This window comes from Tauraco erythrolophus, chromosome 1, assembly GCF_009769465.1.
Source record: "Tauraco erythrolophus isolate bTauEry1 chromosome 1, bTauEry1.pri, whole genome shotgun sequence".
Taxonomy (NCBI): domain Eukaryota; kingdom Metazoa; phylum Chordata; class Aves; order Musophagiformes; family Musophagidae; genus Tauraco; species Tauraco erythrolophus.
The window spans coordinates 63,327,678-63,345,510 of record NC_141465.1 but is presented as its reverse complement, the minus strand read 5'-3'; the positions used below and the strand labels follow the sequence as shown (position 1 = coordinate 63,345,510).

The 17,833-nt window shown below is 43.3% G+C and overlaps 1 protein-coding gene across 1 annotated transcript; it reads right to left on the bottom strand.

Moving 5' to 3' along the window:
- Positions 1–1,616: 1,616 nt before the first annotated feature.
- On the bottom strand, positions 1,617–16,317 carry NMS (neuromedin S). The gene is made up of 9 exons (XM_086615781.1): positions 16,302–16,317; positions 10,353–10,673; positions 10,145–10,200; positions 9,703–9,753; positions 8,569–8,628; positions 4,683–4,718; positions 4,196–4,237; positions 3,193–3,223; positions 1,617–1,633 (listed from the first exon to the last, which is right to left on the bottom strand). Exons 1-9 carry the CDS (start codon positions 16,315–16,317, stop codon positions 1,617–1,619), a joined length of 630 nt encoding a protein of 209 aa, XP_086471907.1.
- Between the last annotated feature and the right edge of the window lie 1,516 nt (positions 16,318–17,833).

The following is a 17,833-nucleotide window of genomic DNA, read 5'->3' as shown; positions in this document are numbered from 1 at the left end:
CCACCACCCCACCAGTACTCTCTGCCCAGGTAGAGGCACAAGAGCTACAATTCAGCCAAGGTGTGACCCTGTTAGAGACTGAAATACATAACATGAAATTGTGCCAATGTCACAGAGTAACTGAGGCTGGCAGGGACATCAGGAGGTCTCTAGTCTGATACCAAGCAGGAATTCAGACCAGTTTTTTTCTACTCTGGTCTTGAAAACCTCCAAGGGCTGGATGGCACAACCTCTCTGGACAACCTGTTGCACTACCTGAATGTCTCAACCTCTCTTGCTTCATCTTATGCCTGTTGCTGCTTGTCCTCTCACCTCACATTGTGAGGAGCCTGACTGTCTCCATGTTGACCCCTCGTAGGCACTGGATGGGCTGTTGGGTGCCCCTGAAGTCATCTCTCCTCCAGGATGAACCAGGCTAGTTGCCTCTGCATCTCCTCATGGGGCAAGTGCACCAGTCCCCATCACTTTGGAGGCTCTCCATGAGCTCCCTCCAGTTTGTTCATGCCCTTCCTGTATTGTTGGGCTCAAAACTGGACACTCTACCCTAGATGTGGTTTAACAATCACCAAATAACTCATCCCTTCCCTCTATCTACCAGCCAGACTTCTGTTGATACAGCCTAAATCAGGAACTCATCAAGTCAAAAACCCCTAAAAACCCCACCAGCTTCTCAGGGTTTGTTTTTAAGGACCAAGGAGTTCCCAAATCCAGTTCACATGGGGCTGTGTCAGTGTAACTGAGACAGTAGCATGCCATGGTACTAGGACTTAGAAGCCAAGGAGGGGAAGGGTGCATAACAAAGGGCTTGAGGAAGCCAATGCTGTGGGACACTGTGTTGAGGAATCCCAACCTGGTGTGTATCCCCAGACCTTTTTCTTTCTAACGAAGTAACTGCTCAGGACTTCAAGTTTCCTGCCCATAAGTATCTCCACCTATCAAAACACATTCCCCCATCCCATAGAGTGTCAGCACAATTGGCTGCACCACAGCTTTAAATGCCTGATTTCAGTAAAAAAGGCAGATGTTCAGAATACCTCTCATAAGTGACTCATTTGTGCTTTACAATAGCCAGTAAGGCAAGGCTGAAAAAAATACATTATCAGATCAAATAGCATCTGTGTGTAACAACAGTAGTTGTTCCACTTCTTTCAAAGTGCTGTGGATTCATCAATGATCATACTCAACCCCTTAGTTATTCAAAATAAGAATTAAATCATTAAAATGTCCATGATGATTTTAATATCTTATGCTGTTTGGGATGCATATTCTGAAATGCTGGGGAAATATATTATCTAGTCAAAAGGGCAAGCTTATAATTCATGACCCTATTAAAGATGTTTTGAGCATAAAATGCACTGTTGGATTTGAAAATTATGTATTCAGATGATTGATTTCCTTTGAATACAGTTAGAACCAGACAATGCTACACTACAACTCAATGAAATCTAGTACCTGCTTCAATAAAAAAGGACAAGAAGATCAATTAATGATTGCAAGTTTATTATATGGAACAGCAAACTCCAGACAACTGAGTCACATAATAGACAACCAGTGCAATGGGAAGTCTTTTCTTTGTATAAACCAAGTCATCAAGCTGGTAAATTGACCCATGAACTTCATATTCCATGGTACTCTGAAACAAATTAACACAATACCATATTTTATGTTAAAATGTTGACCTGAAAATTACTTCGTATTCAATTATGTGTATCTGGTCCTTCCCAAAGTTAAAAATGAAATAACTTTAAATTTTAGCAACAGAATATTAAGACAGATGAGAGCTTGGAAATTTGGATAAGTGCCCAGATCTGTTATTTGTACTTAAACACAGTTCTCTTTCCACCATGTCCTAACTCCACTGTTCTCCTCTTACCATCTGGAGGCATGGTGTGCATCTAGCAGGTGGGTTGGCTGTGGATAAAGTTTACTGCTATATATAAGACTAGGATATCATAGAGTAGTGGCTTCTACAGTAGCCATTTAATGAGATCTGTTTGATAGTACAGCAATTTTGCTAACACCAGAGTACTTCACATAAAGTACCATGAAGGAAGTCTACTCTAATTATTTTCGAACTGTTTTGCTCAAAAGCTATAGGGACACTCTCTCTCTCTGGCTTATCTTAGTGGTTGTCAGCTCATGCTTCTAGTTTTTCTAAACAGCACTACCTGTCCCTACAGGTTTCATAGATTATGAAACATTTCCTGCATGCATCTGTACCTAATAACACAAGAACAGCTGCACTGGCTTAAACCAGAGATCCACCTAGCTCCTTATCTTCCTCTCATCCATGAGAAGCAATGGATGCTCAGGGCAGTGCCTAAGACCAGAAAAAGCAACAATGCTGCTCTACAACACTCTTCCAAGTCTTTGGTTCCTTTTCTTATGAAATGTTTTAATCCTGAATATACAGCAAAGGTATTCTTTGCTTATTTTCTCTGCAGTTTCTTTCCTACCCTTCTGTCCCATCCCCCAAAACGTCAACCCTTTCAGTCAACAGCTGGAAGTAATTCTTACATTGCAAACAGAAAATGGTGATCTTTTATTATGGGGTAAAACATTGGAAGAAGAGAGGTTGAAGGAGGGACACATGTACATTGACTGTCTTGTCCATTTCCCATTAAAGCTCACTAAAACCTTTAATAGACACTTTCAAAGATGGATATGAAAATGCTAGGTGATATTATTAGGTCTCACTGTCTTCCTTCCTTACATCCCCACCCCTGATCTTTCTAGCTAATGTTTACCCCCAAACAGGTCCTAATTCTGATGTAAGGATGACTGCCACCTGCATGCAGAGGTCTGTACCAGTGGGCTGTCACATAGGATTAGGTGACTGAAGGTCTCTTGGAACACAGAGGAGCCTAGCTTTTGTGTTCCAAGCACAATTTACACCTTCTGTTTTTATACTTCATAATTTCTGTACCATTTCTATTACTTTGCAGAGGATGAAAGCTCCTCCTTACTGAAACTCAAAGAGAAGAAAACAATCCTTTTGTCAGGAGCTTATGCTGTAAGCCTCTGAGCATGAAAAACATGCATTTCTGTTCAGACACCTCCTAGTGACCATATGAAATATCCACATGGGTTTCTAGGTTTGTAATACTTCTCAGTAACTTCCTCTGTCACAAGGATCATCATTATTGAAAAAAAAACTGAACAAATTCTTGTCACTTTCAGATGCCTACTTACCACTGCCTTCAATAGTTCTTCCATTTCGAGGCTGAAAAATATAATAATTAGATAGTTGTACAGAAGTATGAGATGCCAGATTTATAAGCACACCAAAATAGATCTCCCATTATGCAGAGTACATAAGGCTACAGTAAGACTTCCTTTAAAGGAACATGTCAAATATCAGGGGATCCATGCAGGGTGAGTTTTGCCCTTGAATCTGAGAAATATTCATTGAGTCTCTGTTCAAACAGCTAAGCAGTCTGACTTTAATTATTCTCATTAAAGGTCTTGGTCCCAATTCATTGGGGTACTGTGTAGATGTCTAAGAGCATATAAATATCACTGAAAGTATCTAGCTAGACACACTTGAAGTAAGCTAAAAGGTAAATGACAGCTGAACTGAGACTCTGGTTATCTGCTACAACCTACTATATGACTTTTTTTTAATGTGTTGAAGACATTCCTAAAAACTAGTTTTGCGTTAATCATAAGATGTCTTAACCAGCATATTCTGCATTAGACTGTGCCATTGTTCAGCAAGCCAATGGGTGAAAAACATGAGGGAAATGATGATGTTGTCCATGGCACTCTGCGTAACATGGTGAAAAGCCAAAGCAGAAATCACCACTTACTGGCCAGACCTTTCAGACCAAGTGGACACACAGCTCATGCACATGTTTTATCTGGTGAATTTAGTATCAATGCACCTTGACAGTCTCAGAGATACAAGCTACATACTACTTCTGTCTTTGGATTATTTGGCTAAAGATAAAACATTTGTAGAGGCACCTCTTCAAATACAGAAGTGTTAAATCCATTATTACCCCAGATCTAATTATCTTGTGGTCTTTTAGTTGCACCACAATTTAAGTAAATGACTCCCTAAGCTTTCAAGCAAGGGGTATTTGGCCATTACTCAAAAAAAGTGCAACAAGAATTTGTGAAGGCAAACAGTTGCTCATCAATGGATATATAACATTGTTGGTGATTCAGCATCTTTAAAAAGAGATTCAGATACCCTGAAAAGGAAAAAAGGCCGTCCCAGAGTCCCATGACTATCCTGTAAAATAAAACACAAACCATTAACAAAATACTTTAAACTCAGTTCCATAGATCTGTTGACAAGTTTCAGTGCCATTCCATCAGAATATCAATAATTCAAGGCATTTTTCAGCAGCATACAAACAATAAGATGTTGATAGTCCCCAATGCCCATTCATCTGGAATGCTGATTAAAAATTAATACCCAAAGGGCATTGTCAAGAACTATTCATTCTGTCTAGTGTAAATATACTAAATTACCATAATTAAAGATTCAAAGGCTTTAGAAAATATTTAAAAGAAAGCTTTACACATGGTGGATCACTTTGCAGAAGCAGGGTCAGCACAGCTCTCTTCCCAACCATTGAAAAAACCCACCAAGCTGACCTAAAGCAGCAAAAGAAACAGGGAAAGGGCCATACTTCCCTGTCCATCTCTACTTGCTTGTCTTTACATTTACATACCTTCTTTGTAAACTTTGCAGCAGCAATCTGTGATTCCTGCAAGTGGACAGTGTGAGTTAATCAAGATGCTGTCATTTCTTTGGTTTGGTACAGTAATCCTTCAACACTGATGAGGTTACTCCACTTCACATGAGAAGCGAGAGAACATTACCCATACCACAGACAGATATAAGAACAGCAGCAAACAGATCTTTTTAAAGATTTATCTTAAATCTTGCCTTAACCAATGTTACCCCATTTGTTACATGATTCAACGTGCTTCACTCGCTGTACCGCAAAGTGCAGCCGCACACTAGGAGGTGAAGCAGAGCTCCGCCTGGAGAAAACACTGCACCTCCATTCCTCAGGCTGGAACCGCACCGATAGCTCTTACCTTGTTAAAACGTGGCTGCTCTCCACCTTTCAGACTGCCCTTGGTTTTAACCCAGACGTGATTGCTGATTTTAAGCCTTCCTCTGCACTCTTTATTCTTCTGGAAATTGATCGTTTTTCTACTCAGCCTTACATCAAGGAACAGAAACTTTCCCCATGACTTCATGGGAGCAGACTGAACTCAGTATCTAACAAAGCCCCAGATCTGCAAGGTTGGCACCTGCGAGGTTTGGGAGTTTTCCTGCCTGCAGCACAGCTGCCAGGCTGTATGATCCTGGCTGGGCAGGAACAGGATGGCTCTGTGTGCTGCAGCCGCTTGCATCAGTATTCACTGATGGGTTTAGTTACCTGGGGTGGGCTTGAAAAGCCAGCACATGTAATGAGCAAAGATGTGAAGACAGAGATGGAGAACACAGAAAAAGCATGTGGATGGGATACTGGAGAGGAGGAATCTAAAAAAACCAAAACAACAAAATATCCAATAAAGGAGAGAATCAGGATTCAAGGTATGAGATGAGGATTTCCTCTAGCTAAACTGTTCTTTGTTCAAGCCTCAAGGCAATGATTTATACATCAGCTGACATCAACTTACAGAGGTATGAAATACTATGGAAAAAAATAAAGCGTTAGCTTGATCACAGTGCTCTAAAGGATGCAAAGGAGGAGACAACAACAAAGAGACTGTGAATGCTAGTTTTGTTCTGATTATATTACACACCAAGCAAAGATAGACTTATGGCTTAGCATGCAGTTTCAAATATCCTAGCTGTGGTGGGTTGACCTTGGCTGGACACCAGGTGCCCAGCAAAACTGCTCTATCACTCCCAATTCTCAGCTGGACAAGGGAGAGAAAATCTAACAAAAGGCTTGTGGGTCAAGATAAAGACAGGGAGAACACTTACCAGTTACTGTCACAGGCAAAACAGACTTAACTTGGGGAAATTAATTTAATTTATTACCAATCAAATCAGAGAAGGGGTAATGAGAAATAAATCCAAATCTTAAAAACACCTTCCCCCCTCCCTCCTTTCTTCCCAGGCTTAACTTCACTCCTAAGTTCTCTACCTCCTCCCCCCAGAGGTGCAGGGGGATGGGGAATGGGGGTTGCAGGTCAGTTCGTCACACGCTGTTTCTGCTGCTCCTTCCTCCTCAGGGGGAAGATTGCTCACACTCTTCCTCTGCTCCAGCATGGGGTCCCTCCCATGAGAGACAGTCCTCCATGAACTGCTCCAGCATAGGTCTCTTTCATAGGGTGCAGCCCTTCAGGAACATACTGCTCCAGTGTTGCGTCCCCCATGGGGTCACAAGTCCTGCCAACAAACCTGCTCCAGCATGGGCTCCTCAGTCCTTCCAGGATCCTGTTCTAGCACAGACCCCACAGGGTCACAACCACCTTTGGGAATCCACCTGCTCCAGTGTGGGGCCCTCCATGGGCTGCAGGCAGATCTCTGCATCACCACAGACCTCCACAGGCTGCAGAGGGACAGCCTGCCTCACCACAGTCTGCACCACAGGCTGCAGGGGAATCTCAGCTCTGGTGCCTGGAGCACCTCCTCCCCCTCTTTCACTGACCTTGGTGTCTGCAAAGTTGTTGCTCTCACATATTCTCACTCCTCCCTCCCGGCTGCAATTGTTGTTGTGCAGCAACTTTTCCCCTTTTTAAATATGTTACTCCAGAGGTGATACCACTGTTGCTGATGGGCTTGGCCAGCAGCAGGTCTGTCTTGGAGCTGGCTGGCGTTGCCTCTACCAGACATAGGGGAAGCTTCCAGCAGCTTCTCACAGAAGCCACCCTTCTAACCCCACCACTACCAAGACCTTGCCACACAAACCCAATACACTAGCTAATTTATAATAGGTGATATTTTACTATGTGGAAGAAACACGTTAAAAACTGAGCTTCTAAACAGTGTGTTGGCTTGACTTTAGGACGGAAATTTAAAATTCTCATGCAGGTGATTGTGATATAGCTGCATTTAGATAGCTCTTTGATTTCTTTGTAAGTGCCATCTGCAAAATTCAACTAGATTAGACATTGAATAGTCTATTAGTTCTCCTAAAAGATCTTAACCCCTCCAAATGTAGTTCAAGATCCATTAACACCCAAATTGCCATTAACTTTGCCTTGCTGAAGCCTCATTCCTTCTCTTGAAATACCATTTACCTTTTCTGCATAATCTATAACTGACTGAACGACTTTTTTTTTAAAGCCACAAAAATATAAGATCATGTATGAAGTTGAAGTCCAGCTGGAATCAGTAGGTTTTCCTAACTGTTTCATTGACTACACAAACTCATGTTCGCAGCGTCTTCTCAAGATTCCTCATCATCTGAGAAAGTACAGCTTCATGTTACAAAAGATTTGACCAGCTGGGTAAAAATTTGCCTTTTTTGCATAGGTTTTTTCCATATCTTACATTTAGATCTGATCTGCCACTTAATCAGACCACACCTAGAAATCTTATTGCGGACATGTAGCTGATATTAGTCATATCTCTTGAAAGGATACTGTATGAGATCCAGCTCCCAATCTTGAGGACCCATAACAGAGGAAATTTTTCACAGTAACTAAAATAGTAACCAGGAGTAAGGCTCCATTCAAAGTTACCATAGGATTCAGGATCTCTGTTCATTACCTAAGCTGCAGAAGCGTAGAAGTCAATACTGAACTCAAAAACATTTATTAGACATTTATGACTGAAATGTTAAAATTTTTTACACAATCAGCTTCAGTATTGTTGAGTTTTATGGCTGCTTTAGGATGGCATGCTTGGAATTATAATAAGCTAAAGACACTGGTAAGAACAGATACTGATATCCATGTCAAAATACTTTCTATTATTGTCCTGAAGGCTCTCCTTGTGATTTGAGACAGGACTCAAACTACACAAGTAAATTGGCCTTTTTAACATACCCATGGGAAGAGTGAATTTTATGGGAAATGCTCTTAATAAACTAATGATAAAAAAGTGATCTGAAGCAGAACTGACATTGAGCTAGGTCCTAATATGACTGCACCAATGAGGAAGAGCTATACTAATAACTTCAGCTTAATCTTTTGGATCCAACTCGGAAATGCAAAAAAACCCAAGCTCAAGTAGAGTATTAAAATCAGGAAAGTAATTCATATACCTCCATGTTCAGTATGATCTTAAGTATGCTGTTGATCCAAGGTGGTACAGATTGCTAGCATATTTAACTCTATTAACCTGATCCTCACTTTTGAATAAAATACTGATCCTTGGCTATCAATGGATGTTCTTGAACTCTGATTTTGTGAAAAAAAAAATTGATATGTAATTTAATGGAGCTAAGAATTACATGCAAACTACTAATGAGAAGAAATATTCTTTTATATGCTTCCTGGTTACTGTCCTGCATCTCCTAAGCCATGATGATATTAGATCATACATTACTGTTTGGAGAGAAATGTCAAGAAGTTGCCTTTGGAGGAGGTTGCTTTTTAAGTTTAAGAAGGGAATGCTTTGAAGTAAAAGAAGCAATTATACCTTACCTCATTTGTTTGCATGCTGTCGAATATGGAATAACAGAGATCCAAAACAGTGCTGGAGATCTGCAAAACCAAATAGTGCTTCAATACATTCACTGAGAGGATGTGGTGTACGTGGTTTGATAGAGAATGGGCTTGATTCTGATCCCAGCACACAGTCCCACTAAAACCACTCAGAGTACGTCAAGACTTAATGAAGCTATTCCAAGCTGAAAAAAACATTATTTTGTACGAAGAGAATACACACTACACTACTAACGACTACAATATAGTCTTGTGCTATAAAGAGACCTAAATCAGCCTCTCACATTTAAAATATATTTTCCTATGCTAAGCATTCTAGAAATAGCTTTAGGTTTTGGCACATTTAATCTACACTCATTTTCATCTAAAAGCATTTCAGTCAATCAGTACTATAATCTTTAATCATATACTGAAATACACTGTTGCATACTCACTGCCACAGGACAAGAATTTGCTGATGCATGCAATCACATTAGACAAGAAATAACTACATCTCCAAAGGAAGCAAAATGTAAGACACCTGAACAACTGGCTCTGGGAACTGTTTTCCAGCAGTCTTGGTTTCCAAAAGAAAAACAAAGTACAAAATACTCAAAATTTCTAGATAATTACGATCCCACAAAGGTTTTTCTTTTCTTCCCTTTGGAAGTGAAAATGACCCTTGGGCTTAGTATCAAATTCAGGGAGGCTGGTCTTCCAAAGTTACTCAGTGATCTAAAGTATTTTCAAGCTCTGATCCAAAGACAACCCAGCAGAAACGAGCTGTGAAACCTCCCCCTCACACCTCTCTCCTCTGAAGGAAACCCATCCACCCATTAACACAGAGCCAGGACCCTGCCTGTAACTCCTACAAGCGCTGATCGGCACTTCTGACCCCAGTGCTAGCTACCACTGCGGTGGGAAGAAAATCATATTTTTTTCTTTCTCTAGGTCTGAGCTAGCTCTGCAGGGAGGAGAGCACATACACCAGCAAACTCGCTCTGCTCTCCAGAGACACCAGCTCTCTGGAGAAGGCTCCGCCACCTGCAGCCACTGATGCTGAGGGTTACGTGGGGCGATTATTATGTCTGGAAGAGTCCCAGCAGATCACACACATTACCAAAGGCAGCTTACCTGAGGTTGATCAGAAAGTTCCATCCACTGACTGAAACACAGCGCCAGTTGCTTAAAAAGTAAAGATAAGACATTAACAGCAGAGCTTTTACACTACAGGACCAGAATTTTGGCTCAGGGAGCCAGGACTGGTTAGTTATTAACCTGCCTGGCTTTTGCTGACCCAGGTATCCTATTCCACACCCAGCCGTGCATCACACCCCTGCCCGCACCTGTCCCATCTACCACCCGGGCAGCAAAGGGGCTCAGCCTCCCTCAGCTCTTTACCATCTATCCCAAGGATTTCATAGCATATTTCCAGCCGGTTGCCCAATTTCCTACCTCACTCTCCTGTCTCGTTTCCCACCTCCCTCGACCAGCCCAGGCTGGACCGGCTCTGCCCTACGCCTCCACCGCGCACCGCTGTCGGAGGGGCGGGCGTGGAAGGCACAGCCGGACGTACCTGGCTTTTGGGCAGATCCACGCCGTCCCTGTAGCGCAAGAAAGGCTGGGGGAACCCTGCGGGGACACGGGGAGGGAGGAACACGGCTGTGCGGGGATGCCGGGGCACGCCGCGGAGCCCAGCCCCGACACTCGAGGGGAGACGACCCTTTCCAAGGTTTGGGGGTTCGCTTGCCTGCCTCCCACCCGCACCAAGGGGCGGGACGTACCTGAGCCCCGCGGGAGGGCGCAGAGGCAGAAAGCGGCGAGCAGCCAGGGAAGGGCGGGCGGGGGCATGGCGAGGCGGCGGCGGCACGGGCGGACGAGGCCGCCTTTATGGGGCCGCGCCGAGCCCGGGGCCGCCGCCGAGCCAATGGGCGCCGGGGCGGCCCCGCGCTCCGCTCCCGCTCCTGCTCCGGCTCCCGCTGCCGCCGCCTCCCCGGCCCGGCCCGGCCCGGCGCGCCGTGACCGAGAGACCCCCGCCCGCGGGAGGCTCCCGGCGGCCTGCGTTAGGCGTCCCGTCCGCCGCCCTTGGGAAACCTCCGTCAAAGCTGGTTTTTAAGAAGAGGTGACAGAAGGGAGGGAGAGAGGGAGGGAGGGAAGGAAGGAGGCAGGGAAGGAAAGAAGAGGCTGTGGGAGCAGAAGCGGCGGAGCTGCTGGGGTTTTCGTTTTAAACCGAAAATTCAGTTTTGTAGTTGGGCTTACTGGGGCTCTGGAAAATATTTCTGCCTCGTGGCTGCTTGGGAAATGGAGTTTGCCTTCTAATTAGAAAGGATGTAAACTTTTGTATCAGACAAGTCCTGGCTCGTCTGAGTATATTTACCTTCATTTGGAATAAGGAAAGCCGTCCACCTCTTGTTTCATTTCATGAGAGGTACGGCTGTAGGGAAGACGTAGATCTGCTCAGAACAGAAAGGCGATTCTCTGTTCTTCCTGATTTAATCCTTGTGTTAGACTTTGGAAAACACTTCCCGGTTTTCTCTGTGCTGGTTCTAAGGGCAATGCTTTCTAATCAGATCTGAGACTGAGAAAGGCAGAGTCCTCCCAACCTCTTTTTTAATAGACTTTGGGCCCTCTGAAGCAAATACATATCCAGTTGTCCAACTTCTAATATATATGTAGTAGAGATGCTTGGGAGGGAATGGCTCCATGTGGGATATAAGACATAAAAAGCTGCAGAAGGTATTATTGGCCCAGCAGCCCACATCATCTCATAATGTCCCTCAATGGCTGTGCTGCACACTAAAAGGATAATGGCAGGACCGTGCCTGGTGGGAGCATCTCAGAGCAATCAGAGAGGAGAGGCACCCGCTTTCTTGCAGAGAAGAAAAGGGAAGCCAGACTTCATGTGACTTCGTCAGCTCCGCAACTGTGTGTCCCGAGTATGTAAAGAGGCACAGGAGCAGCTGAGTGACCCCAGCACCATTAGTTCACCCTTTGTTCCTTCCCCCAGGAGAGGTGGCCGTCTTTGCCTCATCACAGCCCTTTGGGTGCAGTACTTTGAGCGAGGAGCTGTCAGAAGAGGTCAGACGTTGCTACAGCAGGCACTCAGCTGTCAGCTTCTCACTCATCTTGTCTGGAAATGGGAGCTTCAAGATAGGATAGTATTCAAAGAGGTTATTCCCTCTGATTGTAGAATTTTCACCCTTTGCAGGAGCTAAAGCAGATTGCAGTGAGTTTTGTGATGAAGGTTTCTCATAGCAAATCCTCCCAGGCTTCTAGTAAGGAGGAGATGCCGGGTTCCGGGAAGCCCATATTCCTTGTCCACAGTGACCTTGCTTTCCATCCAAGCCCACACAATCCTGGAGGGAAAGGATTCTCTGTGTTTATTAAATTTTCTCAGAAAAGGAGGATGACATTTTGGGTTTGATGGCAGCAAGAAGCAGGTTCCTGTTCGGTCTAATTTTGTTTAAGCCACACCGTGGCCACAGAGATGTGAAAGCAGAGCTGCACTAGCCTGAGCTGGACCCATCAGATGTAGATAGTAAATGACAGAAAGTAAAGATACTCTGAAGGGTTGCACATTTTAATATTAACTATCTTCCTTCTATCTTTTGACACTTTACTTTAACCAAACTGAAAATTATTGTTCACCAGTAGCGTTTCTGTTGTCATGCTTATCACAGATTTTGCACCCAAATCACTTCCATGCTGCAGAAACAGGGGCACTTAGAGAGCCATTCCGGATTCAGTATTTGTTACTCTCTTTTTGAATACTAGTGTATTAGATACTAATACTTTTAATTATTTGCTATATTTTTGAGTAGACTACTATTAAATGGTTACTAAGTTGCTAGTCATTATTCCCTGGAACAGGACATGGCTCTCCAGCTTTCCCTGTCTGGTAGGAAAGGCACAGTCTGCTGCTTTCTTCCTCAGGCTACTTATTGTCTGCCTAAATTCCCACTCCTGTCCCACACAGCCTGTTAAATAATAACTCTTTTTAAAGTATTTGAACATATCTGAGTTTAGGAGTGGGGATTTTTTTCAGTAGCATAGGGAAAGGGGTCTATGATCATGCTGGGTGGATAAAATCTACCCCACTCTGACTTAAAATACTGGATGCTGCCTGAGTCTTTGCTTCCTCCTTCTCATGCCTGATGCAGGATTTGCTGCTTTATTGCACCCTTTCCCAGTGAGCACCCTAAATGTACCCTGGGCTTTCCTTCAGCAAATTTTGCCTACATGTCGTTCCCATGAAGCCTGTTATTCATTTGCTTCAAGTGAGGCTTATAAAGATGAGATAAAAATTAAGTCACACAAGTTCCATTAAAAAACATCAGTACAACTTATTACCAAACTGAAAATAGTATTTTATCAGTGTCTGTGCAGTATGAGGGAAGAATAGGGGAAAGTGTTTAAAAGTAAAATTTCAAATAGCTGAATGTGTCATATTATGAGCACATTCTCCTTCCTTAAATCCGAACTTTCTGCTGCTGCTGTACATTTCATTTCATAGGTGTTAGCTAAGGTGCAGCACCACCAATGGATATACCAGCATCAAGCCACATTAATGAACCTTACTTTTACTGCACAAATGAAATTCCTGCTTTAAGGTCCTGCATGCAGAGAGCGAAATAGGTTAAGAGCTTCAGTGCCTACAGTTATTCACAAAAGAGTTAAAAATGAAGTTTTGGTGGGAGTCAATGAGAAACAAGAAAATTTTTGCAGTGATCAGGAGGCTGGGCATGCATTTAGCAACAGCAATATTATGGCACTCAATTTTAGATTAAAACATGCTGTGATTGAAAAATGAAAAATAAGAAGAAAATCTGGCTTCAACAGGCATAAGGGTGAAGGGCTGACTTCCTCTTTGTAATGGATCTCTGCAATGAAAGCAGCAGGCTGTCGCAGACAGTGAGGACAGAGTTGGCAGAACGTCACCATCGTGCAGTTCCCCAGCGCATCCCAACTGGCTGCTTCTGCTCCCGCACACCTCTCACCCTCTGCAGCTCGGCGGTGCCTGGCAGAAAGCCTCATCCTGCCCTGAGGGGCATCCATTTGGAAAGATGAGAAAAGCTGCAGAAGTTGGAGTGTATTTATTAAGCAAACTTGCCATACAGCCTGCTCATCTGGTATTAAATATGCCAGTGCTTGTTTATGCTGAATACTAGGCTGGTTTACTGTGGGTTTAGTTAACACGCATTTACCTTTCCAGCATAGACAAGCAGTCCAAATGGTGAGAGCTCGCCTCATTTTTGTTTCTACATGGGCAAGGCTACACTCAGTGCTCAGAGCTGTGGGCCCAAAATTTGCTCTCACCAGCATGCACCAGCCATTGAATTTCTGGTGTTAAAAAAGACTGTGGAAAGAAAATGACACTTTTGTAAAATAGACACCTAGTCCATTTTTTAATATAGGTGTTGATTTCATTTTCAGACTGTCAGATGATCAGAGGGCTGGAACACAGGCTGAGAGAGGTGGGGCTGTTCAGCCTGGAGAAGAGAAGGCTCCGGGGAGATCTCCTAGGAACCTTCCAGTACCTAAAAGGGGCCTACAAGAAAGCTGGAGAAGGACTTTTTACAAGGATGTGTAGTGATAGGACAAGGGGAAATGGCTTTAAACTGAAAGAGGGTAAATTTAGATTAGATCTAAGGAAGAAATTTTTTACAATGAGAGGGTTGAGGCACTGGCACAGGTTGCCCGGAGAAGTTGTGGATGCCCCATCCCTGGAGGTGTTCAAGGCCAGGTTGGAAGAGGCTTTGAGCAACCTGATCTAGTGGAAGGTGTCCCTGACTGTAGCAGCAGGGTTAGAACTAGATGATCTTTAAGGTCCCTTCCAACCCAGACCTATGATTCTATGATTCGATGAAATAAGTACAGGATAGTTAATTTCATTCTCTTTTTTTTTTTTGTGGCTGGATTGCTATACTTTACAGATATAAAGCCATAGTCTTAAAGTTCAGTAGGGCAGCACGTAAGTATTTCAAGGGGATCAGTAAAAGCATGGCTCATAGGGCAGGAGTTCAAAGAAAAGACGCTAAGCAAGAGCATCAAAATGGAGGGCGGGTGCTAATGAGGAAGTTACGGAACTAGACCAGGAATCTGAACATTTCCATTCTTTTGAATAGTTTCTTGGCTAACTTCCTGGATAAACGTGATTTCATGTCTGCTGTGTTCAGGCAGAGAAGTGGAAATTCCTCTGAAATGAATCAATTTACACCTACCAGGTTGTATCGTATAGAAACAGTACTGTGGCAATGTGCTATATTGGGCTACACTGGGCTGAGAGTTCATTACAATTAATATGCCTTGAAACATTTGAAAAGATCTTCAGTCTGGAAATTTCACTTGGCCTAATTTTATTTAGTGCTTCCCCAGTTGGACAGGGAAGCAGTATGCTGTTCTGTTTAGGCAACCGGTGGGATAACTCAATTGGTTTGAGTTGGGTGGGCCTGTGAGAACCTCATGAAGTTCAACAAGGCCAAGTGCAAGGTCCTGCATGTGGGTCAGGGCAATCCCAAGCACAAGTACAGGCTGGGCGGAGAATGGATTGAGAGCAGCCCTGAGGAAAAGGACTGTGTTCAGCTCTGGAGTTCCCAGCACAAGAAGGACATAGAGCTACTGGAACGAGTCCAGAGGAGGGCCACGAAGATGATCAGAGGGCTGGAGCACCTCTGCTATGAAGACAGGCTGAGAGAGTTGGGGCTGTTCAGTCTGGAGAAGAGAAGGCTCCGGGGTGATCTTATAGCAGCTTTCCAGTACCTAAAGGGGGCCTCCAGGAAAGCTGGAGAGGGACTTTTTACAAGGATGTGTAGTGATAGGACAAGGGGCAATGGATTTAAACTGAAAGAGGGCAGATTTAGGTTAGATATAAGAAAGAAATTCCTTACATTGAGGGTGGTGAGGTACTGGCACAGGTTGCCCGGAGAAGTTGTCGATGCCCCATCCCTGGAGGTGTTCAAGGCCAGGTTGGATGAGGCTTTGGGCAACTTGGTGTAGTGGAGGATTTCCCTGCCCATGGCAGGGGGGTTGGAACTAGATGATCTATAAGGTCCCTTCCAACCCTAACCATTCTATGATTCTATGATTCTGTCTTTGAGGTCCCTTCCAACTCTAACCGTTCTATGATTCTATGGTTTCTGTGGTTGAGCTTTCATCAAGGATTTGTCCAGAACAATTTGGTCCTGACTCCTTAGTTTATGGCTTACCAGAAATTTCCAGGTAGTCTCCCAGTCAAATACTGGAGTGGTTAAAATATACTTTGCATCGACAGCTGAACAGATCTAATTTAATAGCTGAATTCTAATGCCAACACTCATTCGTCCATGCCTCCTAGACCTGAATGAGTTAATTTGTAGCTTTAATTTCCTTTGAGTGTAGTTATATGTAAATTATAATTTTGTGGTTATAGAGGGATTACCACAGTCTGTGGTAACAGATACTTTACACTGATTACTAGAGTAGAGGATATAGGCTAATGTATATGCCCTACATCTCAGATTTCTGGCAAATACCCAGATTCTAAGTCTCTGTTAGTATACGTGAAAAGAACATGTAAGAATATGTTAAAATAAATGTTTGTCTCACCAAGAGCCTGCTACAGGGAGAACCAATCCCAGAGCATTTTTACTACCCTACCAAGTTTCCTCAAACGCCACTCACACTAAACCTACTAGCCAGAGAGAAGAAACTACCAGATAACATTGATCCATTTCAATATCATATGAGCCACCAACCTGCTGGTGGTGACATCGCTCATCATCCACCTGAGTTTCAGACCACGCGCAGAAACAACCCATCTAAGAAGCTGCGTGTGTAAATAACTGGGAGCCGAGGCCTCCAGACATTCCAAGTTATGCATCTGTCGCTGAGTGAGGAGCAAGGAATTTAACCCAAAGCTTTGCTTCCCTTAGCCATATTTAGCAGCACTTTCTCCTATCAGAGATCTGAGTTGAGTGCCATTCAAAATGAGTAAGTACTCAAACACTCACAATTATTGCTGAAGATATCTGTATTTTTCTTGTTAAGTAATTTGACTCATTTAATATGAAAGCAATTAATTTTCTCACTCTGTTTCAGGTCAAATGTATTTATACAGAATTTCACCGGCACTGAAAATGAATGGATTGCTTCCCTGACACGGTAAATTTCATTTGTATGAACTCTTGTATGCCTTCTGACTCCTGACAGCTGTAAGACCTGAGCTGACTTTCATTCTCCTCTTTGGCTGAAATGGTTATGCCTGGACACTCATTGGGCTGAGTATTTTCTTATCTCATTAGATTTTATCACTCCACAAAAGCTTTACTGTAGCAAAAAGCAAAAGCTTTTCAGCTTTCAAAATATTTTGTTGGCCTGAAAATATTGGAACTATAAGTTTCATGGAAATGGCCACTCCTGAGCCTAGCAATCAGACCAGACTGGCAAACAACAATAAGCCAAGAGCCATTGATACCAAGGCCGTTTATACTATTTAGATTAGGGTCCAAAATAGCCTGTCAGTAGTGATGCCTCCCCTACAGCCTCTACTGAGAAGTGCATTTCACCACAGAGGGGTGTTTCTGTAGACCCAGACCCCTTCATGCGCAGAGTATATATGACCCATTCCCTAAGGTGGATCGCAGATCTGCCTGCTCTGCCTGTAAGCAGCTGGCCACAAGAGTCACTGGCAAACAAAAGGCAGGTTTTCCTTCAGAGAGGACTCTCTGTTTTGCAGTTAAAGCTTTTAATCTCCTCAAATAAATTTGAATACAGCTTTTTAAATTGTTGTCCTTTCCCAAAGGTCTGTTTTCCCAAAGCACAGTGGCTTTTGTTACAGGCATAGAATTAAGGATTCTGTCTTACAGACTTTGGCTCCATTAACAACTTATTTACACATTATCTTCTTGAGTTTAGTTGTTCCATGTAGGGAAAAAACTGAGAGAGAATAAGCATGACTTGAGGGAAATAATGACAAAGAATGGAGCAGAGAGCTAGTTACTCTCAGAGTAACTATCCACAAAGAAAATCAAGTTCTGACTCAGCAGAGAAGCGCTTTATCCCTCATATTCTCTCAAATGCAGTACCTGCCTGTCTCAGCCCTACTACCAGAAACAAGCAGAGGCTGGAGCCTCTCTAGCATTCTTGTCTGCATACAACTGGAGAAGACAGACTTTCCTCCACAGTATAATTTGCTGTAAGACACCGCACTTAAAAACAAGCAGAGTACTTATGTTTTTTACCTGGAAAGACTTAATTGCTAAAGAAGGAGGAAAAGACAAAACTCAAA